The sequence below is a fragment of the Coptis chinensis genome, chromosome 7 (genome assembly GCF_015680905.1).
Source record: "Coptis chinensis isolate HL-2020 chromosome 7, ASM1568090v1, whole genome shotgun sequence".
NCBI classification, from domain to species: domain Eukaryota; kingdom Viridiplantae; phylum Streptophyta; class Magnoliopsida; order Ranunculales; family Ranunculaceae; genus Coptis; species Coptis chinensis.
Genome location: NC_141462.1, coordinates 83,019,916 through 83,047,796, shown reverse-complemented (window position 1 = coordinate 83,047,796; position 27,881 = coordinate 83,019,916). Strand labels below are relative to the sequence as shown.

At 38.1% G+C, this 27,881-nt stretch overlaps 2 protein-coding genes across 3 annotated transcripts; both read right to left on the bottom strand.

Moving 5' to 3' along the window:
* Positions 1–360: 360 nt before the first annotated feature.
* LOC147489403 (uncharacterized) lies at positions 361–7,310 on the bottom strand. 2 transcript variants are annotated; one of them, XR_015201126.1, is made up of 4 exons: positions 7,053–7,310; positions 3,156–3,354; positions 835–1,049; positions 361–732 (listed from the first exon to the last, which is right to left on the bottom strand). XR_015201126.1 is itself a non-coding variant. In XM_086570866.1 (3 exons), exons 1-2 carry the CDS (start codon positions 7,209–7,211, stop codon positions 3,187–3,189), a joined length of 327 nt encoding a protein of 108 aa, XP_086426992.1. In that variant the 5' UTR covers positions 7,212–7,309; the 3' UTR covers positions 1,555–1,771; positions 3,156–3,186. The 2 variants fall into 2 exon arrangements, 1 of the variants encoding a protein (XP_086426992.1); XM_086570866.1 differs by lacking the exons at positions 361–732; positions 835–1,049 and adding an exon at positions 1,555–1,771 and having other exon boundaries at positions 7,053–7,309.
* Positions 7,311–27,226: 19,916 nt separating this feature from the next.
* LOC147489402 (small ribosomal subunit protein eS17w-like) lies at positions 27,227–27,881 on the bottom strand. Its single transcript, XM_086570865.1, has one exon. The coding sequence runs from the start codon at positions 27,756–27,758 to the stop codon at positions 27,366–27,368; it is 393 nt and encodes a 130-aa protein (XP_086426991.1). The 5' UTR covers positions 27,759–27,881; the 3' UTR covers positions 27,227–27,365.

Here is a 27,881-nt window from a genome sequence, read left to right as displayed (position 1 = left end):
CCATGGTAAACAAGGAGATTTTACAATGCGTTTGCAAGCGATCTAGGGGTGGCTTCATGCAATCAAACTTTTAACCGACATTTTGGAATAAGCTGATTTTTTTTGAGATGGTCATATGATCATATCCCTAAAAAAAAATTCAAAGTGTGTTAAATTTGAAGTCTTAAGATGGCATTCCATTTTCTAATTTGCCAAGTAAGAAAAACAGATGCATTGCAATCATTAAAATAAGAAGGCCAGAGAACGTACTGCTAAAAAAACATACTTTTGTAGCACAAGGAAACGACATAGATGCCATTGACTGAATATGGTCGGTGAGAGATTGAAAAGGACGGTGACCCAACACACTAGAACATCTACTTTCTGTTAAAAGGGGTAATTCTTCATCATATGGTCCAAGAATAGTGCACATCTCCTTTATGCTTTTCAGTTAAAAGTATAAATAAAGGATTAAATTCCAACCAATCTACATATAAAAAACTTGGGACACTTGCAATCTTACATGAAGGATATTTTACGGCAAAAGGTGAAGGAAAAGAGGAACCTAGATTCAATATGTTGATCACAGAACCTGTCTTGTTCAGGTCTGATACATTAGCAACTCGAACCGAGTGTTGGGACCAATGGACCTGATAACTCAACGCACTACAAGTTGCTCAGTTTTAATGGATTTGGTTTTGGTAGCATACTTGCATGCTATGCCGTGCTCTGAAGGAAAAACTTGAGCTGTATCTGTTCAAAGAATCAAACTCGAGTACTTCATAAACTTGGATCACGTACAGAAGAAAGAAGAATACAACCGTACAACTGATCAAAATAACTCAGTTTTCATACCTTTAGATAGAACTGCATGTCTGCATCAGTGGATATGGACGTAATCCGTCCATTTCATCTTTTGGGATCATTATTCCAAAGACTCAACCAGTGCCGTAACCAAAAGGATATTCTGGTTTCTTGAAACTAAGAGCCCACACCTGCTTTTTAACCAGATTATTAGCTGCAGTGTCAATAAAAGGATATTCTGGTTTCTTGAAACTAGGAGCCCACACCTGCTTTTTAACCAGATTATTAGCTGCAGTGTCAATAGTTTCTGCATCAACTAGTAACTGAGCGTACAACCAAAAGCACAAGCAAGCGATCACACACACTAATTCAGTAAAATTGATTTTTTTTTTTTTTTTTTTTGGTAAGTATGTTTTAAATGAGATCAGTAACTCTTTGATGGTGACGGGATTCGAGCCCCAGACCTCTGGTATCATCACCCAAAGGTTTTACTGACTTTGCTAGTTCAGTAAAATTGATTTCGCATATTGCTGTCACCAAATTTAACACAACATGAATATAAATCTTACAACTATAGTTGAATTTCCATTGCAGTCATAGGCTTTGAGATAAATTTGTGTTTCATGCTCAATTTCTATCTGTGGTTTAGCCAAAACGGGATACAGGCTCAACTTAACTGTATATATAGTTCTATCAGAGGACCGAGGTCATGCATAATCTACCCCCATCATATGCCTAACAAGGATGATTTATATTCAATCGGACTTGATGTTTCAAGCTAAACTAAAATCACAAGGTGATCATAACATAGAATATCAAGCGTTTTACAGCACCACAAACTTATATTTACAAGTAATTGAAAAGATATGAAAGACACCATTTGTTTACTACATAAATTTGTGGTCACTGCAGAAGATATCCATCCATTTAAGATTTAAGAATGCTAGCTTGACGACTAGTGCAATCTGAGAATCCCACATACCTGTAACTACAATAATTTTTTTAAGTCAACACAAACTCCAGGTACCAATTAGGCATTGACTATATGCACCACAAACAAAGAGCTCAAATACCAATCAAAAAAATAAAACAAAGAGCTAAAATAGCATAACTTTAGCCAAACAAACATGAGAATGTAACCAGCAATAGTTCTGCATTCCTACAAACTATATCCAGCTCAGGATAACCGTCTCTACATGACTCCACTCCACTCGCACCACATGTACAAACAATAGGTTTGAAGATGTCCTGAATAACTAAGAGCATAATTAGGGGAGTTGTGAATACCATCAGTACTGTCTTTTCCATTAGGGTGGTTGGTAAGGAAGATCATAGGATCCGCCTACAAAGTATGCCACTCCTAACATACAAACACTCATTCCTAAAATTGGATATACCACTCTTACCAAGTATTAAGTATGTATTTTTTTTTTTATATATATAATTGATTACTAAGGCTACAGCATTGGATCTGCTGAGTGCTGACCAGAAAATTAAGAAAATCAAGATACATGGAAGGAAATACAAAAACGAGAAACAACACGTAAAGTCGAATAGAGGGTGACAATGTCTGCAATATAAATTCATAAACGTATTCCATGGATTCATGGAAAGTACTTCACTAAAAAGTATCTATCTAATTGCTTTGATACAAAGATCAACCTAGCAAGAAAAAACATAATTTATTTAGCATTAGAAAACCTATATCTATCTCTACAATATTAGTAACAACAAATTATGTTTTGCTTATGTTACACTACAAATTAATCTGTCATCATTATTTTGATCAGTCATTATTTAAAAGGAAAGATTTTCTATTAGTAGAAAAGCACAAATTGTTACTTGAATAAGATGAACACGATTATTACTCTATATATCCTGTTCCCACTCAGTATTTGTAATGTGAGACAAACGCTTCCTCATTATGCCCTACCACTTAACTCACCAATCATAAGGTTCTTCTGGAAAGCATTTTTTAAGATTCTATGCATGCATAAATGAATACATAGAGTGTCACCATCTCTGCATAACATCCTTCTCAAGAGATTTATATATAAGATAACCCACGTTGGACGGTTTAGGATGTTTTATACTTGCAAGGCTAACATCAACCTTAAAGTTAAGCTAATTAGTATGTAAAAAAAAGTACCATAATAAGCTATGTTGCATGGACACGTCATATTTTAAGAATAATTCGCGGTCGGATAATGTATCAAACCGTGCGTAATGGACCTAAGAGACATACAATATGTGATATACCTCAATTTTTTATATTTCGCCATATCAAACACTTCATATCCGTGTAGGATACAGACACACGTATCTGTGTCAATGTAACTTAGATAGTAAGAGGACCCACAATTGATACATACCTACCACATAAACACAGCTGAATGATCCCCATCAGTCTTCCAAAATCTTTTGCTTATCATGCCCATTTCCATTTTCAGTTAACTGTTTTACAACACCCTTTCTGGTGTCATTACTGCCTCTACATTGCTGTAACTGCTCGCGAAGACCACGCACAAGCTCAATGAGTCGCTGAATGTCCCTCTCTTGAGATATGAGGATCTGCTAGCAAATGGATATCAATTAAAGTCGAGAAAGCTCAAACTAATGCCACCAAATCATTTCCTACTTAACAGTTAATACAGAAACTTCTTAGCATAAGTTTTTATGTATTTCCAAGTATGAAAGTTTGCCCATTCCCTGACCATCCAAATGATTTAGATCTGACTTTGTTTGGGATAAAACATAAGTTAAGCAAGTACGAGAAAACCACTACGTACTTCTTTGCTTCTCTGTTCTCACATTGCTCACCGTCAGTAAATTTTCTACTAAAACGTGGGTTGCCAGGGTTGTGCAATCAAACACACCCTCCTTCGAACACATTTCCGTTCTTGTTAACCATTATTCGTTTGTGATATCCATTGATCTTTTCTAGAAGATAGAAGGGAAAGTATAAAAAAAAACAAGTTCCTTTCACAGCTTCCTCTTCTCCTTGTATCACACAAAACTAAAATACAAACTTTACACTAAATACACTTTGACCCATCGCACAAAAGAAGAAATACTAGATATAGCAGGTTGCTTATACCAGTCCAGGTTTTTAAAAGAAGTTTATTCGGGTACAAGGATCCACACTCCACAGACACCTTTGAAGATGAAACAAAATGAAAAAGATAAAAACGAAATACTTACATCAAAAATCGAAAACCCGTGGCTTGAAAGGCAGAGATAGTGCCATACAGGCTGTACAGCAGTCATGTCTAGGAACTATCCTTACGGTTTTAATATCTAGCAGGAATAATGAGAGCCGAGTCCAGGTTGGCTGGTAACTATATAAAATCTTAGGGAATGGATCGCCAAAATAAAATCCAAAGATAAATTTATATACTTTTAAAGAAGGATTAAAAAAAATTGAAAAAGAAAGTAAATTTCGCTGCTGGTCGTATTTGGCCATTTGTCATCCTCCCATGAAGAAGTAACAGTAGTTTAAGGCTTTATTACATAAAGGACCAACAAATCTCTTTGTCCACTTTGAACCTCAAACTTATTTTCATGCTAAATTGGCCATGAACTTGGAAAAATACTCCACTTTAGTCTTACGGCCATCACCAGAACCAGAACGCTGAGTTGTCTAAGCAACTGCCTACATGTCAAGTCAGAATTGTCTACTTTAGTCTGACTGTGTAATTACTACAAAACATCAGCTAGGGTTATATCACGCGGTGCTCATGTGATTCGAGTGTTTGAAACAAATCATCCCCACCAATGGTCATCTTCTCTCAATCCAGTAAGTCATTATCTATTCTTTCAATTGACTGTCTAATTACTGTTTGTTTGTAATTGATTTTGTTTTACATTTGTAATTACAGGTATGTCTTCTCCATCAGTGAACTCCTCAAATATTTGCCATTGTGGATCTGTAGCACCAATCGAACTTCTCTATCACCTGGCTATAAAGAAGCAGATTGTCGATACTTCTATTGGGGGGAGAGGTTAAATTTCCAAATCCGACTTTGGGAGTAAATGGTGTAAATAATCCAACCGAGATTTGCAATCAAACACTGGTTGCAAAATGGAATCAGTGGTCCCACATTATAACTGGCGAAAAATTATCTTGTTTGAGCATTGCGAGTTTGCGAATAGGTCTGCTTCTAATTGGGACCCGGTGATAGAGAGATGTGAGCACAAATTGGCTTCTTGGAGAGGTGTGTCACCTCTCGAAAGGGAGTAGAGTTGTCCTTATTAAAAGCTCTTTGTCTAGTCTACCCGTTTATTTCACGTTGCTCTTTTGAGTACCATTGAGTGTTACTAAGCGGTTGGACAAGATTTCGAGAGATTTTTATGGGGCGATTCCTAGGAGGTACATCACTACCATCTTGTTAGTTGCAATAGAGTATGTACTTCTAAGGATCAAGGTGGCATTGGTTTAAAGAAAACCCATTTTATGAATCATGCCGTTTGAGTAAGTGGTTATGGAGGTTCGATACTGAGAGTGAGAGACTGTGGAGGAGAATTATTATCTCCAGGCATGGTTTGAGTCCTTTTGGGTAGGAAAGCCATGATGTGACGATCTCTTATGGGTGTGGAGTGTGGAAAGAGATTATGAAATAAGTGGAGGACTATAGGAAAAATATTTCCTATAAAATCAACAAAGGAGATAGGGTCAACTTTTGGGAGGATGTTTGGAATGGAGATAGAGCCTTATGTAGGGATGTTGGGAACTTCTATGCCATGTTAGACAAGAAGAATCATCTGGTTACTGATCTCAGACAAACTTTCAATGACTAAGAGATTGATGATTTGGCTACCTTGATGACGAGATTAGGGTTTCCGCCTTATATCACTCTCGAAGATGATCAATAGGTTTGGGCCCATGATGCCAAAGGTACATTTACTGTTAGATCTTGGTATTCAGCTCTCCTTGCCTTACCTAACCAACCTCATATCTTATCATCTCTTGTTCATCCTTGGAGTTTCATTTGGAATGCTAAAATTCCATCTCAGGTTTCTTTCTTCACTTGGTGTTCGGTTTTGGGTAGAATATTAACTATTGACAATCTTCAGAAAAGGAAAATGATTATTGTTAATTTCTATCCTTTGTGCTATGATTCAGGAGAATCTGTTCCTCACACTTTTATCCTTTGCCCTTTTTATTATGCCATTTGGAACTTGCTTCAATCTCTTGGGTATGTCCTCGGGGTCTGTTTGTGATTTTTTGATGATGTGGTCTAGCCTATGGTCCCCCACTTATACTAAGAGGAAGTTGTGGAGTATCATTCTCTTTGCGATACTATAGGGAATATGGTTGGAAAGAAACCGAAAACATTTCGAGGATAGAAGCCTTGACGTTGCACATTTGGTGCAAGCGGTGGAAGGAGTTCAAGGAGATACCATTCAGGTCCTTTGCATTTTCTTGGAAGGATATCTTCCAAGATGTGTAATCACTGTTGTATTTTTGTTTTTCCTTGTTGTTGTCTTTTGTTTTTCGGTTCTTAGTAGGATATCCTATATTGTAATTATTGCTATTATATGGTTTATATATATATATGGGGAGGGATAGAGCCACATTCTTATGCGCACATTATAGCCACATTGTAAATTAATCCAAGCAAAATCATAGACTTAAAAGTTGAATTAAGGGCTGATTTTTTGTAGATATGATCTCCCCACCATGGAGAACATGCTCACAAAAATTCAGCTCATTTAAAGAAGTCTAACATTAGAACATGCTCACAAAACTTTTAGACCGTTAGATGAAAAATTCAAAAATGAACACAAATGAACACTAATTTTTACATGGTTAGACATATCCAAATATTATGATTTTTGTGAGAATGATATTCATGGTGGGAGATCATCTCCACAAAAAAACTAGGCCTTTAATTCATTTGTATGTCAAAAATGTGGCTATAATGTGAATGTTTGAACAAACCTATATATAATTTACTTCTTCAAAAAAAAAATAAAAAATAAAAAATTATCTCGTCTAAAAAGGATACTGTGTGTTTGAACAAAAGTACATATAATTTAAGGATTGTCCTAGACATCCCTATCCAAACCTTAATGTCGATAGTCGATACTAAACCAAGGAGTAGGAGTACGGAGTGGAGAATTTGATCCCACTGAATTTCAAATAGTTTTCAGAACGCTCATCAACCTTGGCATTTCGTCAGAAACATTCTAGAAGTGAGAAGTTCAATATTTAAAAAAAAAAAAAAAAAAATTATAATTTTTTTAAGTAGTAAAGACTTTATGATTACCTTTTCTTTAACAGCTTCTTGTCTATATGAATAGAGGTGCTGCTTGTTGGAAACACTTGGAGTTGCTTCAAATTCATTCACAGTTTGTTCTTTCCATTCAAATTGAGATGTGACTATGAGTATCAAAAGTAGTAAAACAAGAACCAACGATCTCGACATCCTTCATTAATATCTTTGAGTACCACTATCAGAGGGTTTTACACATTTCGGGTTTTGCCTCGACCAATTTTTGGTTAGTGAGAGAAGTAGACAAAAAGTAGTTGCGTGTTTTCAACGTTTGACTGGTAGTCACTACTGTTGGTTCAAAATCTCGAACCTTTCGGTACATACCAGAAAGAAATACTCTGACAGTATTGGAATCTCGTAACATTTCAACAAAATCTCAGTAACTGATTCAATCCAAAGAGTCAGCTCCCTGCATTCCTTCAATCTTGCTAACTGCCATGAGACATTTACTGTTCATGGTTAGGGGTCGGAGTAACATGTTTATCTCTATGACTGTTCGGCTATGATAGAACTGCAATGACTCTGTTCTACAGATATTATGGGCCCAACGCGCATAGTCTAATTTCACAATATTTTAGGTCCTTATAATTAGATATCTTCAACTTTGTTGATGATGATGTATGAGCTTAAAAAAATATATATATAAAAAAATTAAAAAATTAAAAAATTAAAAAAAAAAATCTATCTTTTGGTTGTGGCGGACCATAAATAAAAGAGACAAAAAGAGTGGACGGGTGATTAGGAAAAAAGATCTCAGCATGAATAATGTTTTGAGAGGAAAAAACAAATTTTAAAATAATATTTGGTGTCCACATGAGCCAGAGGCCTCCACTTAGGCCTACAAATGGAAGGAAAAACTTATTTGTAAAGGGTAGATTTTCAAGACGCTAGTTTACTATCGGTATCCGATCGCTTTTAGTTTCCATAATGTAGCAAATATCAAATTTATAGATATTGAATTGTTGCATAATATAGTTAATCAGATTGTTTTTACTCTCGACAGTTCAAGAAGCTATTTTTAGAGAAGAGATGGAGGTGGCCATTTAGTGTAACTAGAGACGTCAAAAGGGTTGAGATGCAATGAAATCTAGGTGGGATTAATGTAATAATGTGATAATGCGTAGGGAAGGGAATCCGGTGTGAGATGTACTTGAGGATTGATGGGGAGTTGCGGTTCAAGGTTGCTCGGCGTAGCCAATTCTTTGCATGCAAGCAGCAACATTGCCACGATTAGGTTCAACAACATCACTATCATCGGAGTTTCTTTCCATAACAATGCATTGTATGTCCACAACCACTTTTGAATTAATGGCATCTTCAGGAGCTTAGAAATAGTCTCCTTTTTTAGCGAGGAGAGTACTTAGTAACAACTTTGTGATCTTTGCCATCACGTGGATGCTTACGAGAAGTGAGAGAGAGAGAGGAGGGTGAGGTGGGGAACCGGGTTGGGGAGTTGCTTGTGATGTGGGAAGAAGACATGTTTCTAGGACGTATTTTAAAGAACTTTAAAGGTTTGGATGGGGAGATATCTAGGGGCTGGACTTGGGAACTCGATGAGGCTTGTGTAGGTATAAAATTGTTGTTTGTAGATTGATTGAGTGAAGAAAGGCCTTTTGAAAAGGTGTGATTAAGAAATTGGTAGTTATTAATATGCATGGTATTTGTCTGATGTATTTGGGTATTAATGAATAGTGTTGGTGTGATGAGTGGTTCCTTACCGGTATTGACGAAAGTTGTTGGTGTGATGAGTGGTTCCTTACCTTTTGATATTCCTGTTGCTAGACAGGACAACTCCTGGATCTTTCAGGAGCAATGATTCTCTCCTCGGTTACGTCATCGGTTTGCATAGCATCAATTTGTCGAGCCAGGAGATGTACATCAAGATTCTGATTTTCTTCCTGCTCGCCACGTGGCAGATTTTCAGCTAAAAGTGGTTCAACAACAGCCAAATTGTCACACGTTGATACTGCATGAGATAAAGTTGCTGCCAAGTGTTCTTCAGACTCCTTAACGGATGGAACAATTGGATTTCCATGTTTAGGTGATAGTTGATTAGGTGATGCATGAATATGTTGGTTTTCCTTAGTTACCAAAGAAGCATAGCCACTTGGCAATTAAGCGTCCAAGTGATGATCCACTGCTTCAGGCTGGATAGACTTTTCTTGCATTCGCCTTCTTGGCATCGGTGCATCCTTTTTCAGCTTCTTTGCAACACCACCTTTGAGCCAGCTTGTGTACCGGCGTTTGTTGATGAGGTTCTTGGCCCAATTTATTGATTCCTTCACACTACAAGTTGTTTCTCATGTCCAAGTCGACCACATTCATAGCAGAAAGCCTCAAGTCTTTCAATTTTGATTGGAAAGGATAATATGTTATAAGTGTGATCTTGCGCTTCTGCGAATAATGGTAATGGACGGTTGGCTTGTAATATAACTCGCACTCGCATTCGCATATAAGCTCCGTCATTATCAAAATGTTGTTGGGTGATAGAACCTCCCTTATGGACGACCCAAGCTGTTTGCCATTTTCTGCAGTAAACCTTTCCAAAGGTAATTTGAAAAGTTGAATCCAGAAGGACATAACAAAGAAGTTGAGTCTTTCGAGAGGTTTGTCTTGTTCCCAAGCTTTGAAGGACATTACATGGCCGCCAATGATCCAAGGCCCATTGTCGAGAACAAAATCTAGCTCCTTCTTTGTGGTGGAAATCAAAAAGGAAAAGCCTTGTTTTGACTATCTGAATCGGAAGTTTGAGAAATCCCATTGAATTCTTAATTGTTGATCAATATAGTTCTCAAGAAAAGTCCCGGAGTGATGAGTTTGCCATAAGCTTTTAGCCTCCAAAGTTTTACAATAGAATCATCAATAGCGGGGAGCCGGGGTAGACGCTTCGCTGCGGGTAATATTTAGTGCCAAAGTAAACTCGACTCAATTTGTCGCTCAAGAACCCGACTACCCGAAGCCCCGACTGCGACATCCCCACCAATCACCGTATAACCCGAAGAAAGAGAGAAAACGAAAAAACATAGAGAAAACTAGAAGGTACAACTGGAAAAAATTAGAATTAATAGCACAGAATAATGTATATGGAGGAGTGGAAAATTGACTTGAAGTAACGATGTGATATAGATTATATGCAGAAGGGGAAAGAGGTGGAGAGAGATAGGGTAGAGCTTGTGGGTAGAAGGGGAGAGAGGCTATAGGGAGAAGGGTGGATGTTATCTAGAAGAGGACGTCTCACTAACAGTGCTTTATGCAGGATGCATGGCTTATGATAGGTGATTTTAATGAATTGCTCCATCCTTGGGAAAAATTTGGAAAACCGTTTCGACATACAAAAACCTCAAATGAGTTCACAAATTTGGTTTATGATGCAAATATCAATGATATAGGTTTTTCTAGAGTCACCTATGTAAATGTTATATTTCATTTAACCTTATTATAGTAGGCAATTTGAAGGAGATGGGTTGATTGATTGGGTTTGACCGAGTTCTTTTGTACTAACGCCTCCACGATCAAGTTCTCTCTCCGGGGAGGCTTGAAATCAGGTCGACGTAGTTCCCGTCCCCTTTATATAGAAAACCCCCGCGTCCTTCCTTTTCTTTAGCGTCAGTCGATCCTCGGTCTTCGTGTCATGATGGCGAAGTTATGGCGATTGATGAGGTGCGCCGACCGGGCCGCGGACCTTGAATGCATCAATAAAAGCGTACGTTACTAGCCGTTAAGGAATGGGGTGAGTGAGCACTATGGAGGTCGCTCCAGGACAAGGTCGTCCATTCGACTCGAGTCACTTTGAAATGAGGTCGTGGGGTGAGTGTATGGGGTCGTTAGGTGAAGTGAGTTTGCTGGTTCTCTGTGAAGTGATTTGTCATGAGTTCGTCGGGGGAATGTAAAGGTGTCTCTCGATGGTGTCGGTTAAAATGAGAGAGACAGTTTGGTTCGCTATGAAGCGAAAGCTGTTATGAGGGGAGTGCTCTCTTGATGAAGTCTTTGCCGACACGTGTATAATATACATTAGTTGTGTATATTAGCCCTTCACACAACCCCTCTCATTAGTTCGCTCCCTCGCTGATTGGGCGAAATGATGAGAGTTTAAGTTCACACGTGGGAAGCATATAAGGTAATGACTAGACATCCTTTACTTGTGAGTGATTCGGACTTTGTCATGGGGAACGAGGTGGCTAAAGCTATTGTGAACGAACCGAGAGGTGTGTGTCTTTCAACTGGATGAGGACTGGTAGTAGCCTTGGGGGCAGTTCGAATGCTGGAAATAATTTGATGCTGCATTCTGTTAGCAAGCGTCTTGTGGGTGAAACTGACCCGGAACGTCTTCTGCACCCAGAAGGCTCTTTCTTTGATCTGGAGGAAGTGACGATGGCAGTTTGACCGCCAAATTTGAAAAGAAAGGTCAGTGATGTTGTTGATAATGTGGGGACTGTGGGAACTTGTGATGGGAAGTTGGCGATGGATGGTCCATCTCTCCTAAAACTATTAACCTTAGTGAGTTTGACTTGGATGTTTTTGAAGAAAAAATCTGACTATTTGGCTACGGAGAAGTTTGGATTGGCTTTGGAAAATAGCGATTTGGTACATCAGCTCGAGATGGAGCGAGCTAAGTTGGTAAAAGTTGAAGATTTTGCAAATAGATGCAAGTCGGCAGCAAAGTTGACTAAAAATCTTTATAAGACTTCATTTAGTGAGATAGAAGGTGGTAAGTATGTACTTTCTACGATCTTAGAAGTATATATAGTTTCGTAGCTTGTAGTTTTGTGCTGGAACACGCCTAACTTTAGATCTTCCTGTGTATGAGTAATCAATCTTTAGAGTCGATGACTCTTCTGTAGACTGAGTGGCCATTCCATCATTGGGTTGCTCCTAGCTTCAGATCATCCTACAAATGAGTGACCGTTCCAAATGGTAGTTTTTCCTAGACGAGGTCGTCCACCCGGCTTGAGTTACTTTGGAGTGAGCTCGTGGGGCGAGTATGTGATGAGCTGTTCCTGGCTTCAGATCGTCCTGTATATGAGTGACCGATCTATAGGTTAGGTGGTGCTTCAATAGACTGAGTGGCCATTCCATCGTTGGGTTGCTCCTAGCTTCCGCTTTCCATGATAGCTCGATCCTGAACTGGTCCTAGAAATATAGGTCCCTAGTTGGCGAGACTATTTACCCGGCTGGAGTCACTATGGAGTGAGCTCGTGAGGTAAGTTCATGTTGAGTTGCTTCTAGCTTCTGCTCTCCATTGGTATGTGATAAGAGCCCAAAACTGTAGTTTTAACCTCTTAATATCATTACATTTAGACCAATTATGTGTATAATAAATAAGAGTTAGTACTGTTTACGTGCGTTTATGTATTTAAGGCATTGGAGTCAAATATGTGAAGAAACATGTCACTTTTGTGAGATAAAGGAGCAAAGGTTGGTTGCTAAGAAGTTCTATGATTAAAGGCCAAGATTCAAGGAGAAAAAAATCTTTTTAAAGGCCGGTCAAAGCTGAAAAGTCAAAGTCAACACTGGCAGAAATAGAGCAGAAAAGTCAATAGAACTTCCGCAGGCCGTATCTTTGGACTCAGACCCCGAAATTGGGCCTATTATATGTCAAAACGACCGGCTCAGAAAGAGATTTCTAAGGGTCTAGGCCTTGACCTAATTAGAGGAGCAAAAGTGGATGAAAAAGCTACTGCAGTAATTTCTAGCAGAGAAACCCTTTTTAGACTTATGTAATTAGATTTTTGGTTTCATTCAAAGGCCCAAAACATGGCTCCAAAGCCCATGCACGAAAATGTAGACCTAACTTCTCTTTTATAAAGAGGACTAAGGCATAACTCTCTATATACTTAGACTTAGATAGATATAATTAATTAGAGATAGTTAATTAGATTTTAGACTTAGTTATTAGTTTAAACCTTAGTTACTTATTGTTCTTCAGTATTCATTAGATTAATAAAAGTTCATTAGTGATTCTTCATTATGTCTCCTTCTTATATATTTGTTTATGATAGTCTAATGACATCTAGCTAAACCTCCATTAGAGGGGTTTGATGAAGCTTAATAAAGACTTGATATGTTAGTTAGAATTATTGTTTGTTAATAGTTTCACTCTAGAAGGATAGTTGATTCGCCATGAGAATGAGTTGGAGTTCCTCACATGCTAATTATTAGTTGGCAGAGATTGTTATGAGTAATTAGGGATCAACACTTAATCTTAATTGATTAGAACTGCAATAATTGACACGAGCATATTAGGAATACATCAAGTGGACTCAAATCTCCCTAATCCCTTCTCCATATTCACATTTCAATATTCTATTATCATAGTATAAGTTAAAATATCTTAGTTAAGTTCAATTGCCATCGTAGTATAATTTCAAATTATTACTCTCAACTATTTTGTTAGTATCGATTAAACTAGCGGAAACTTACGTTTAAAAGACTAGAAGTGGAACGAATTCTCTATTCCATTTATTGCATGATTCTAGAGAGTAGATAACTTTGATAATCTAGAAACAATTACTATAGCGTTTACTTATGTTTAAGTTTAATTAGTTAAGTAGGAGTAACACGAGTTTTTACTTTTATCAGTATGATACCATGATAGCTCGATCCTGAACTGGTCTTAGAAATATAGGTCCCCAGCTGGCGAGACTATTTACCCGGCTGGAGTCACTTTGGAGTGAGCTCGTGAGATAAGTTCACGTTGAGTTGCTCCTAGCTTCCGCTCTCCATTGGTATGATACCATGATAGCTCGATCCTAAACTGGTCCTAGAAATATAAGTCCCCAACTGGCGAGACTATTTACCCGGTTGGAGTCACTTTAGAGTGAGCTCGTGAGGTAAGTTCATGTTGAGTTGCTCCTAGTTTCCGCTCTCCATTGGTATGATACCATGATAGCTCGATCCTGAACTGGTCCTAGAAATATAGGTCCCCAGCTGGCGAGACTATTTACCCAGCTAGAGTCACTTTGGAATGAGCTCGTGAGGTAAGTTCATGTTGAGTTGCTCCTAGCTTCCACTCTCCATTGGTATGATACCATGATAGCTCAATCCTGAACTGGTCCTAGAAATTTAGGTCCCCAGCTGGCGAGACTATTTACCCGACTGGAGTCACTTTGGAGTGAGCTCGTGAGGTAAGTTCATGTTGAGTTGCTCATAGCTTTCGCTATCCATTGGTATGATATCATGATAGCTCGATCCTGAACTGGTCCTAGAAATATAGGTCCCCAGCTAGCGACTATTTACTCGGCTGAAGTCACTTTGGAGTGAGCTCATGAGGTAAGCACATGTGGAATTGATCCTGAAAAAGAAATGCGACCTTGCGTTCGCCATTATCTGATACTAATGGTAGAAGATCTATCCAGATTGGTGGGGTGTTTCTATCAGTGCATTTGTTTATTGGCGAAGCCCCTAGTGTATGGTTTACGCTGTGTGACTATGATTACGCGTTGATCTTGGTGTGGACATATGATTGGTATCGATCTGCTCTGAGTATGTGAGATCGGGGGTTGTTTGTGGCCAGGACGTATTTGAGCATACTGCTGGTTGATTAGTATGCTTCGTACTATGTGGTTTGGTGACGTCTCTCTTGAGTAAGAGTGAGTTTTAAGTTAGTTACTGTGTTTTTCGTATGGACAGAGTTTCTTGGGTGCATCGTCCTGGTGAAATGTTTGTCTCCTTTGTTATGAGGGAGTCAAAGTGTGACTTCATAGTTATCGCAGTTCGTTAGTCGTTCTTACGTATGTGTGGAAGCAAACTGGTTTGACATTGTGAACTAGGTCTTTTTCTATATTGAATTGTAAGTACGGAGCAAAACATGTTCTATGAAAGAGGGATAACTTTATTGATGAATAGAGAGATAAGACATTGACGAAATAAAGAAAACATGTTGAATTAACCTTTGAGAAAGCATAGATACTCCTTTGCTCAGATGATGGCGGTGCTTTGCAAACTGTGTGTACCGTGCTGGATTAGCTGATGTGCACTGCCATACATCGTCGTTGTGGTATGCGACCTAACTGTAGGTCAGTGAATCTGGACGATATGGGTGAATCCATTTGCGAACTGGGAGTGTGGAATGGGGGAGGGGGGAGTCATGTTCTATTCTGGTCTTGACTGTTGGGACGCGTGTTTAAGTAAAAGCCCCAGTAGTTCGACCTCTCTTTTGTTTTTGTGGTTCGCCACTGTTGGCGTACTGGTGGATGTAGTCCCTTTGTTCTGGACCTCTGCTAGATTGTTGCAGTTCGTTATCAACGAATTCCTTCAAGAGACATTTGTTGATCAGGTATTGTATGTAATTTCTCAAGCACTTACACTTGTCAGTGTAATGATAGTGAACTTGGTGGAATTGATAGAACAGCTGACCAGTGACGATTGGTATTGGTTTGATATCCGGTTAGAAAAATGAAGTGTTTATGATGTGGTTGAAAATGTGGCTTAACGATCTAGAGAGTTTCGCAGATTGAGTTGTGCCATAGGGGGTAACTAGTTCGATTTGTGGAATCGCTAGGTACTCATATAGGTAACCTTTATCGAGAAGGTCTTGAATGTGGCATTTCAAGTGCTGACATTCATTGCTGTGGTGGTTGCAGAGTTGGTGATAATGGCAGAAGAGATTGCCTGGTTTCTTGGGGAGCTTGTTTGCTCTCAGGGGGAGGGGTTGAAAAAATGGAATGCGTTTGATTTCCTCGAGGATTTCTTCCATTGGTTTGGATAGCAAGTAGAACTGTCTGCTCCCTCGTCGCGCTCTTTTCTTCTGGTGGTTTGAAGCTGCTTCAGGCTTGGGTATTGCGTTCCTCATGCTATATTTGTTGTCATGGCTGTGATGGTTCTCTGGTTCGTATGGAACTGGAATGTACGGCGTACTCCTTGTGGTTGCATTGGTTCAGTCTTCTGAGTCATCTTCTGGCTGGAGTGGTTCGTAGGTGTTGAAGTCATTGATGCCAGATGCAGAGCGCCCGGTTAGGAGTGAAATTCTTCTCAGGGTTTGGTTGTCTTCTTCTAAGTTTAAGATTGCTTGTTGCATTGTACTCACAGTAGAGACAAGTTGCTTGACTGAATCCATAAGGATTTCCATGCTTCGTGGGCTTGAGAAAAACGACTTGATTGTGATATTTTATCTAGGAAATCGACCCGCAGACGGCGCCAATGTAAAGGTTATATTTCGTTTAACCTTATTATAGTAGGCAATTCAAAGGAGATGGGTTGATTGATTGGGTTTGACCGAGTTCATTTGGACGAACTGCCTACGTATCAAATTCTCTCTCTGGGGGAAGACTTGAAATCAGGTCAGACGTAGTTCCTGTGCCCTTTATATAGAAAAATATTGGCGGTCCTTCCTCTTCTTTAACGTCAGGTCAGATCCTGGTCTATAGGTCATGATGGCGAGTTATGGCGATTGATGAGATGCGCGACTGAAGCTGCGGCCTTAAATGCATCAGTAAAAGCGTACGTTACTAGTCGTTAAGGAACAGGGTGAGCGAGCACTATGGAGGTCGCTCCAGCACGAGGTCGTCCATTCGACTCGAGTCACTTTGAAATGAGGTCGTGGGGTGAGTGTATGGGGTCGTTAGGTGAAGTGAGTTTGCTGGATCTTTGTGAAGTGATTTGTCATGAGTTCGTCGGGGGAATGTAAAGGTGTCTTTTGATGGTGTCAGTTCGTGACAGAGAGACAGTTTGGTTCGCTATAAAGCGAGCTATTATGAAAGGGGGAATGCTCTCTTGATGAGTTGTGCTGGACACGTGTATAATATACATTGGTTGTGTATATTAGCCCCTCACAACCTACACCTGGTCAAATAACCAAAGTCTCCTCAGTCTAACAAAAGAGCGGCTAAATAAAGCCTTTTTCAATGAACCACCTTTTCAACTTTTTCCAAATGCTTCTATTTTCTCTTATCCAATTATTCATTCTAATCATAGTATGATCCTTTTTTATTCCAATCCCAAACAACCTAAAATGTGGAAACCTTTTTACTTTCAAAGTGCTTGGACTCATGATCCTTCATATAAAGAAATTGTCACACAGAATTGGTCCTCTCTAAACCCACCCAACACTTTTATCCATAACTTGGATGCGGTCAGAACTGGACTCTTAAAATGGAACAAACATCACTTCAGTAAAACTCATTTCGAGATCCAACACCTTCTACAAACTTTAAGCCAAATCCAATTAACTACTCCTTCCTATAACACTCTTGCTCTGGAGAATGAGATACAAACTAAAATTAGTGAGATTAATCTTAAGCAAGAAGCCTTTTGGAGGGATAAATCCAGGTTTTTGAAGCTCTCTTTAGGAGATAATAACACTAAGTTTTTTTACAATATAACCACTGCCCGACGAAATCAGAATAAAATTCTAATGATAAAAGATGAAAATGATACATCGTTAAATAACAGGCCAGACATAGGTAATCACATTGTTGATTTTTATCAAACTCTATTTTCTTCTTCTAATCCCACCATTCCTGATCATATTCCTTATATCGATCATCTTATAACTGACCTGGATAGTGATTTGTTAACTCAAGATCTCACTTTAACTGAAATACATGCAACTCTTTTTGCTATGGATCCAGGTAAAGCTCCTGGACCTGATGGTTTCCCTATTCTATCAAGATAACTGGGATTTGATTAAAACTGATCTTATGCATGTCATCCAAGACTTTTTCCAACATAACAGTCTTATTCAAACTTTAATCACACTAATATCACTCTAATTCCTAAAATCCCACATCCTAACAAAGTTAGTTCTTATCGTTCTATTAGTCTATGCAATATTGTATATAGAATTATCTCTAAAATTCTTGCGAATTGGCTAAAGCATTTCTTAGATAAGTTGATCTCTCTTATACAATTTGCCTTTGTTAAACAGAGGCAAATATCTGATAACACTATCATTTTACATGAGCTGCTGCAAATGCTCAAACGAAAAAAAGGCATACATGGATGTATGGCCATCAAACTTGATATGCATAAAGCCTTTGATCAGCTTGAATGGCCCTTTGTTTTTAAAATGCTGGAACGATTTGGTTTTTGTCGAAAATGGATCAAGTGGATTGAGACTTGCTTAACTTCTACTTCTTTCTCCCTCAACCTTAATGGTTCATCATTTGGTAAATTTTATGCATCTAGGGGCATTCGACAGGGGGATCCTTTATCCCCTTTTCTATTCATTTTATGTTCAGAGTTTTTATCGAGGAAAATTTCTTCTCTTTTAACTTCCAAGCATATTCATGGCATTCATATTTCTAGATCATCTGTACCAGTAACTCATATCATGTTTGCTAATGATTATTTCATTGTTCATGCGAGCTAACATAGCTGAAGCTCACCATATTTTAAATGGCATCAAACAGTATTGTGCTATGTCTGGTCAATCGGTCAACTTTAACAAGTCTTCACTGTTGTTTAGTCATAACTTGCATCATAAGCATAAGAAGCTCATCTCTAGGATTTTAAAATTTTCGTTAACTAATACTAGTAACTCTTATTTAGGTATTGATTTTAACCCTGCAAAACCCAATCATATTAGTACCTCTAAGATTATGAAAAATGTGTTATCTAGGATACAAAACTGGAACACAAAATATTTGTCTATGGCTGGTCGAAGTACTCTCATTAAAAGTGTCGTGTCTACTATCCCTGTTTACTCTATGCAAACTAACTTGTTTAATAATTCTTTTTGTCAAAACCTGGATATGATAAATGCTAATTTTTTGTGGGGGCATAATGAACATGGTAGTAATAAGTTGCATATGTTAAATTGGTCTGCATGTTGTAGTAAGAAAAACATGGGTGGGGTAGGATTTAAACAATCTCTGTATCAGAATAAAGCTCTTATAGCTAAGCTGTGTTGGAAGTTCTTGACTGAGACTGATTTGTTATGGGTTAAGATTATTAAGGATAAGTACTTTCGACATGTTTCCTTTCTGCAAGCCAAGAAAAGTAACTCTGCTTCGAAGTGGTGGAAAAACATCATCAAGGTAAGAAATGACATCTCCTCTCTTCACTGTTGGAGGATAATTGGATCCCTTCTCAGCCTTTTAAGAAACCTTTTAGACCTAAACCGGGTCCTTTGAGATCTGTTAGGTATGTTTCTGATTTGATTGATAATATTACAAATTCTTGGAACATTAGCTTGTTAAATGAGATGTTCACTACAGATGTTAGGGATGAGATTTTACAAACTCGTATTTTCTCACAAAAATTTGGATCAAAAAATTATTTGGAACTTAGAAAAGAATGGTATTTTCACTGTCAAATCGACATATAGTTGGTTTCTCAGTCAATCTAAGGTTGGTAGGCCTCTTAGGTCTTTGTCTGCTACTAAAAATACTTGGTGTTATATTTGGAAGCTTCATATCCAGCATCGAGTCAAGTTGTTCATGTGGAAAATTCTTAACAACATTTTGCCAACTAGGAAAGTGTTGTTTGATCGACATGTTTGTCCTGTGCCTACCTGTCCTCGTTGTTACTCTGCGACTGAAAGCATTGAGCATGCCCTTTTCAGTTGTATAAATTTAGATAAAATTTGGTTTGCCTAACCCCTTGCTATGCAATTTCATTCTTGGAATCAGCAGTTTAGTGCTGGTGATGTGATCACTAAAGTTATCTCTTACTGTCACTCAAAGGATAGTACTAATTTTAATTAACTTATCTATCTTAGCATCTACTGCCTATATAATTTGGGTAGATAGAAATTCTCTAGTTTTTTTCCTCGTTATAAAGATGTTAACCCATCTCAGGTGTTGGAACAAGCACGAAGGTGTATTATTCCTACTCATTCTCCAATGATTTTGAAATACCTGATACTTGACTCTCATCTTCCTGACCTTTTTATGCTTGCATGTGACGGCAGTTTCGACCCTATTTCCTCACAAGCTGGTGTAGGCTACACTCTAAATAAATGGGCTTATGACTTATGCTCTGCAGGAAGCACGCATGTCTCAGCAGGCTCAGCAAAAGAGGTAGAGCTGCAAGCAGTAAAAGTAGGATTGGAACAAGCTCGTCAGCTAAGTGTTAGCAAGGTGGTGGTTTGTTCAGATAATAAGAGTATTGTTCAAGAGCTCAATGGAGATTCTGCTACAGTGTCTTGGTGTTGTGAGGGTCTTTTGCATGAGATACTTAATCTCAAAGCTAGTTTTAGTTTATGCAAGATTGTCTTTTGCCCGAGGGAGTTGATCAGACACGCCCATCTCATGGCAGCATCAGCAACCCTTCATAATCCTCTAGTCTGTAATAACCAAGTTCCTATGCCTGTGAAACTTGGTTTTTCTGAAGTCCAATCACGTCTGTATGAACTATTTGCTATCTGTTAATGAAATCGGAAACTATTTGATAAAAAAAAAAGATATATGAGCTTAGTTAAATAAAACAAAATTGCTTAATAAATATAGACAAATAGCCATATAGATAAACATTGAATTACTTGATTGGCAAGTCTTTGTAATTAAGGATGGCCCCCGAGTCTTGGACTCTTTCGTGGAGCATAAACAATCTACAACCCGTGCTTCGACCTCTTTTTCACGGTATATAAGCATCGAATCTTACGTCCCTTTGGAAAAACCTAATAACAAACCACTAAAACATAGCAGGCCTAGCTAGGTAATCCGATCAAGCCCTCCAACAGCAGCCATGTTTGCGAGATCATCTACTTATGCTTGTAGAACCATCTCTTCCTCACTTTCCCGTCTTGCCGAGTCTGAAATTTGTGTTTCGGATATTAAAGAATCAAGAAGTAGCATAGTCACTGAAGGTTTCCGAAAATTCAACAGTTACGGGTGGGACAAAACTACTTCCACAAAGGAGGAGGATTGCCAAGAGTTACAAAGGCGGGAAGATAATCAGAAGAGGAAGAAAGAAGAAGAAGAAGAAGAAGAAGAGGATTATTGGAAGAGGAAGAAAAAAGAAAAAGAAGAAGAAGAAGAGATAGAACGTGATAGAGAAGCGTCACGTCGTCAGAGGGATACAATGCATACAAATATTGGTTCTACAGGGCATTCTAGTGGTTATGGTTCTGCAGGGCATTCTAGTGGTTATGAATCTTCATAATGGATTGGGTGATTTTTTTTTATTTAGACTATTTTTTTTCCCGGTGACTTTAGGTTCACTATTGATCTTTCTCACGTTCCATATATATATATCAATGTCACCTCTGTATACCCCGTTTCTTTAGCTCCTCTATGAATTCGTCCACATTGATTGTTACAGTGTGATCATCAAAGAATCAAATTATACTTATGTTGATCACTGAAACTTTTGACTTTTGATGAACAAACAACTAAACGCACTGACGCCCCTATGATGCGGCGGTGGGTGTATCACTGAATTATTCCATATTGTTCTCGGGTTCAGTGTGTGTTTGATTGCTCACACTGGGGAGTCTTTCTCCACCTTCAACAATAAGTTTCTTGAGAAATATTACATTAACGCAAAGTTTTCTATTAATAAATGGATTCCTCATGGAAAAATTCTCGTGCACAGACAAACACAGCCTAAATTAGTTCCACTACTTTTCAACACTCTACAGACATCAATTGAACATATATAGCAAGGGAGAATAATAAACTGTCATCGATAAGTCAAAAACTTCCCCTCCAACCAGCTGTCACCTTCAGAAATCCAATTTGTAAATGCGTGGCAACATCTAATCAAATATCTTTCCCAAGACATTATACAATCCTTTCTGGTAGAAGTGAAGGCCCTGTTCCAGACAAGCATGCATCTCCTTGTCTCTCCACCGGAGGAGTACGTGACGCCAACATTCCTGCTATTAAACATTAAAGTACCGTGTTACCGTGTCACACAGTAGAGTGATTTTTTGCTCCAAGCGGGATTTGCTCCAAGAGGTCCAAGGGAAACAGGAACCAACCAAGTGTCCCTGAAAAGGAGTCAATAGTTATTAAATTTCCACCTTAATATATGTTTCCTGATTTACCCCCAACCTTAAAAAAATAAAAGAAAAAAACTTAACCAGTTACAAAATCTAGTTTTTGGTCTTAATTGTTGGGAAAAAAAAAGGAATAAAAAACTTGAAGTGCTGAACTAGTGACACTTCTTTCAAACTAAAAAAGATAAAAAAAATCTTTAGCTAATGATGGGAAGAACTCCTATATATTTTACAATGAGATTTTTTTAATTTTTTTTTCTTTTTATTTATTTCTATTTTTAGTGGGGGCAAATCAGAGAGTTTGTTCTAAGGAAGGAATTTGATAACTGTTGACACATGGTTGGTTCCTGTTTCGCTTGGAGCTCTTGGAGCAAATCCCGCTGGGAGCAAAAAATCACTCTCACACAGTACCCTTGTAATGAAATTGAAAGTAGTAATTATCACCCAACCCCAATTCCCCTTGGAGAAAAATATTGAATTACTGGATTAAAAAGTCCTGTAATTTAAGGATGGGGTCCTAGTATTAGACGTGGAGCCTAAATAATGTACAATCCGTACTTGGATCTAACGTTCACAGTAAGCATTCTAACTTCCCATTCTTTGTCCAGGAAGATTAATAACAACGTCACAAACAAAAGCAGCAAATGGCCTTACGGTCATTACCTAATCCGACCACATGAGATTAGGTTTCTAAAACGACATTAAAGATGCACATTTCCGGTAACGCCCGTATTTTTAAAATACATATTTATTTATTAATTAATTAATTTAATTATTTATTTTCAAAATTCGCTGGATTGGACTCGGGACATGTGGGCACAGTTTTGGGCGAAGTCGTGTTGGGCTGGATTTCGGACCCAAGATATAAACACATTGTTCTAGAGAATAGGGTTCATAGAGAATAAAATATATTAAAAATGGAGGCAGAGTTTGAAGCTCGTTTGCTCGAGCGGTGGAGTGCGACGACTCGGACTCCGAGAAATTCGTAGGAGCTGTGAAATTCGTAGGAGCTGTGAATACAGGTGAGTAGCTATTTTGCTATTTCACCGATTTTGTAGTTTTAAATATGTCGGTATCGCCTACTATTTCGTTTTTATATCGCTTATTATCCCGTTTTATTCGACATCGTCGCGTGTCGTATTTAATAAACTTTGTTAAATATCGAAATTTGATTGAATTAAAGCTTTGGAAGCTTGAAGCTTCGACGGACATTAATGGCGGCTTTGGAGAACTTCGCCAATAAACTTTTTTGTGTGGACCGGCATTGTTGGTTGTTGTATTGTTTGATGATGGGTTGTAGATTAGTGGGGAGGGTTTGAGTGAGTCTTTGGAGGTTTGGTCGTCGGTGATTGGATGAAATTTCAAGCTCTAAAAACGTCGTTAATGGCTGACGCTCAGTATGGAGAAAGTGTTGTCGTCTGTAGTGGTTTGTATGGATTGTTGATAATGGGTTGAAGTTGGGTTGGGTGGTGCGTGATGTCGGGGCAGTGAAGCGTTGAGGGAGGCGTTAATGCGTTACTGCCATTACTGTGATACTGGGACTTGGGGTTTATGCGTGTAAAATCGTTCGAACTGTTTTGTTTTAGATTTGGTGGGTTGTTGATGTAGGTGTGAATGTTAGGATGTAAACGGTGGCGGTTGGAAGCTTGTAACAAGCTTTAATGGAGGTCGACATTTTGTAGATCTAGTTTGAGGAAGAGGTTGAATCACTGACATTAGAGTTATTGTCTTTATTAAAGTTATAGGGTTTTTGTTTGTGAGTAAAACCGATATGATGAAATGGGAGTGGGTGGCCGGAAAATTTGGTGGCTGGTGGTGGTGGAGGATGTTGGAGAAGATGAACAGTAATTTCGGGCTTGGGCTTGGGCCGGTTTAGATGGTTGGGCTTTGGGTTGGTTAGTTGGGCCGGACCCTATTAGCTGTTGGTTTGGGTGGCATTTTAATTGGGCCGGACCACATCAGTTTTGTGTTGGACCAATTCTTTTTAGCCTTTGTTTTGTGGACCAGTTCAGTTTACAGTTTTTGGGCCGAAATCCAATTTTTCTGTTTTGGGCCGATATTAATCTTTTAAGCTTTGGACCAGTTTAATTAAGTTTAGTTTGGGCCCAGTGTAAATTAAGTTTTTGGGGCCGGTTTCAGTTTAATTTTTGGACCGAACCACTTAACTGTTTTTGGGCCCGTTTAATATTGCTTGGGCGATCCATATAATTTAATATAGATCCCATTTGGGTCGGGTAGAATTAATAAGTTGGTTTTAGACTTTCGGGTTCAAAGGTTTGGGCTTGGCCAGTTGGGTCCGAACCATTACCTTAGTCATGAGCCCATGAGTCATGCACCTTTGACATTAGCCATGAACCATGGCTATGACCCTGAACCTGTTGAACCTGGAAATGGCAGTTTGACTTTGACCATGACATGTTGACTTTGACCAGGATAGTTTGACTTTGACCATGACATGTTGACCTTTGACTGTTGATTGTTGACTTTGACCGTTGACCGTTGACTGTGGAATGTTGACTTTTTCAGTTTTTCACATATTTGATTTGTATGGACAAATATAGTAATAAAATATTGTCGATATTATATAACTTGAATGGTCATTATCTAATTTAGATTTGACGTGAATAGTGTGTAAAGCATATACATATTGGGCTTTGATTGTGGACTTTTGACTGTCTAATTGTGCTACGTTTTATGTTGTATATTATAGGGACATATGTAGTAATAAAATGCTGTGGAAGCTGGTATATATTTGGTTGTCATTATCTAAGAAAGATTTGACAGTGATGTTGTGTATTTTTGACACGTGACGATATTGAGATGTTAGGAGACATTATATTCCTAATACTATTATAAAAATGTATGCTTACGTTTGAAGTAATTGTGACATTATATAATATGTTGGGATATATATATAATGCAATATGTTTGGGAGAAATAAATGTATAAACACTCCATTATTATATATGTGAGATGCTACTATGAGGTAGTATATGATTGGTGAATATATGCCTACGGAATTGTGACTTAGTGCAATAATATATTGGCACATGAAAGTATGAAAATGGTTATGAGATATATTGAGATATTTCTATATATTGTGGCTTAGTGCAATAAGGCAATTGACCTGCACGTGATATAGTAGATTTATTATGAGTCATTAATGTATGACACTTGAATAAATTACGTAACGAAAATCCTAGAACCTAGCTACCACAACTCATGTGATTGGCCTTTCTGGCGTTTCAGTTAATCTGAATGGCCTTCGGGCGGCCCTTCTGGCGTTTCAGTTAATCTGAATGGCCTTCGGGCGTAAGTAATGTGATTGGCCCTCCGGCGTTTGATAAAGAAAGTTTGAATGGCCCTCCTCCGGCGAACCCGAATAGTGGCTTGATTATTCCGTTCGCAAAATAGAACGATGATGCGCGATATTTTATGCCGAATAGTGGCATTACTTACATAATTGCTTCCGTGTGAGGATTTACCTGGTGTGCGGCATCCCGCTCAGGGTAGTTACGCACGGAGTGGTTCATTATGTAAGGGGAAACATGTGGATGTACATGTTCGGCGTTGGGTAGCGATTGTGGTAGCCAGGGAAAATATGTAAGACATAGATACGACGTGAATTTTAGGGACACGCAAAGAAAACCTGAAATAATCTAATTATGGTAATATGCTTGGTTGGTTATTTGTTTAGTTAGAACCTAAGGCGCCTCGATGGAGGAACTACATGCATTATTTATGATGCGTATAGTTTGTTGTGTGGTTAATGAGAAGTTAAGGCGCCTCAGTAGAGGAACTACCTACCTTAATTATTGTACTTGAGTATGTCATATTAGTCGTTGAAAGTTAAGGCGCCTCGGTGGAAGAACTAACTGCCGTATGGATTATGTATATATTTGTATAAGTATATGTTGTTTTTAGAGCTACTCACACCAGCATTTTTATAATGCTGACCCGATTTGCATGTTTGCTTATCGGGTGTGTTCATTCAATGAACATAGTTGATAAGTTTTGGACAGGTTTAGTGTTGAAGAGGGTTGGCTGCTGCTTGTGGTTTGCGTTAGCATTGCATTTCAGGATGTATTTTGTTTTCCCTTAAGGTGATATAGATTTTCAGTCTAGACAATGTATTTGTACTTTCATTTGTAATTTTAAATAAGGAGTTATTGAAAAGAGATTTGTAACCTAATCTTAGTTGTAAATTTTTGTAATGCAGAGGACATTTGTTTAATTGAAATTTTTATTGGTTTTTAATTATCCGCATATTTAAAACTGTTTATGGGTTTTTGGAAGTTGAGAGTACGTCACACCTCGGAGATCGAAGAGTCGGGAACAAATAATATTTTTTCCGAATTCTGTCGTAATTCGGGGTGTGACATTTCCTAAACCGGCCAACATCCATCACCAACGATCACCAGCTAAAATTGTAGTTTGGTAGTGTCCCTAAGTGGTGGTATATCTAACAAGCAATACCTAGAAAACCACTTTTTCTTCTATTATCTATGGTCATATCTACAAGAGCCCTTTAGGTTTAAAACATCAAATTAACATCAATCTGAACTATAGTCTATAGGAACAGAGATTAGGTCATTAGGTAACACAAAACCACCATCAAATGGCAAAACAGGACACAAAACCACCATCAAAGCTGCACCTAACCCGACTAGAGGGATAGATAGTTTTCAAAAACAATGTTAATGACACACTTCCTAATCAAGCTTTATGACCTTAAGTCATGTGGCCAAAGGTGTTACCAAGAAACCTCAGCTAAACCTGATCATTTGCCATTTTACTAGTTAAGTCAAACCAGCCTTAGGGAGCCCCATGTTGCAAATTAGTTATACTATATCATTATAATTTATATCAAATAAAAATTAAGTCTAATGCATTATATCAATACCACATCTGCACCTAGTAAATCACATGCAAACCTATATATCAATAGCACTCAAAAAAAGATAAATCTCAACTCAATTTTGACAAAATATCCAGAAGGGAAGTTAGAGAACCTGAATCAATCTACTACAGACAAAACAGAGATCTTCAAGTTACACTGAAACTAACCTTAAATATATACCAGAAGATAATCTGTTTCAACAAAATATAAAAAAAGTCATTGTAAGCTGTAACATAACTGCAAAAACTATGAAAATAAATGTTAAATCATTCAATCCCCCAACTTTCTGTGGGGAAAACCCACCAATCAACATGCTGCAAAGCACAAATCAAAATCAGTAAAACCCCACATTTCTATCAGAATAACAAACCATCTTAAAACACTGCATTGCAAAATAAGATTAATAATGATCAACGAAATGAAAAAAGAAAGTTCTCCATGGTATCCAAAAAATTCCAAAATAAATCAAACTCAAACTTTTAAGAAACTAAGAAAACCACAAAAAACCCAACAAAACTTCAACATCTCAATATCTCCTTCCACCGAAATCCATGCCGTCACCAACTTCAACACCAGGAAGATCATTAAAGCCAAGAGAAGCAAGCATATCCAACGTATCTTTATCAACTTTAATATGATCAATATCAATAGCAGATTCATCAGGAACATAATCCATACGACGTTCACGTTCTTCTTCTTGTAGTTTTAATGATATCCCACGTACTGGTCCACGTTGAATACGTTTCATTAAGTGTGTTGAGAATCCTGCTATTTTGTTACGTAAACGTTTTGAAGGGATGATTGATACTTCTTGGATGACTTTTTTGTTTGTGTGGAAATCTAGTGTCATCCGTGAATAGTATCGTTCTATTACTTGGCGTGAGGATTTTTTCACTGTCTTTGTTCGGACTCGACCCATTGTTGCTGCTGATGAAGCTGGTGTTGAAGGGAAAACAGAAAACAGAGTGTGCGGTGTGTGAAAAAAATGAGGGCAGTTAGCCAGTGACTGGTTTATGGTTAGGGTTTCGGCTTATATGTTTAT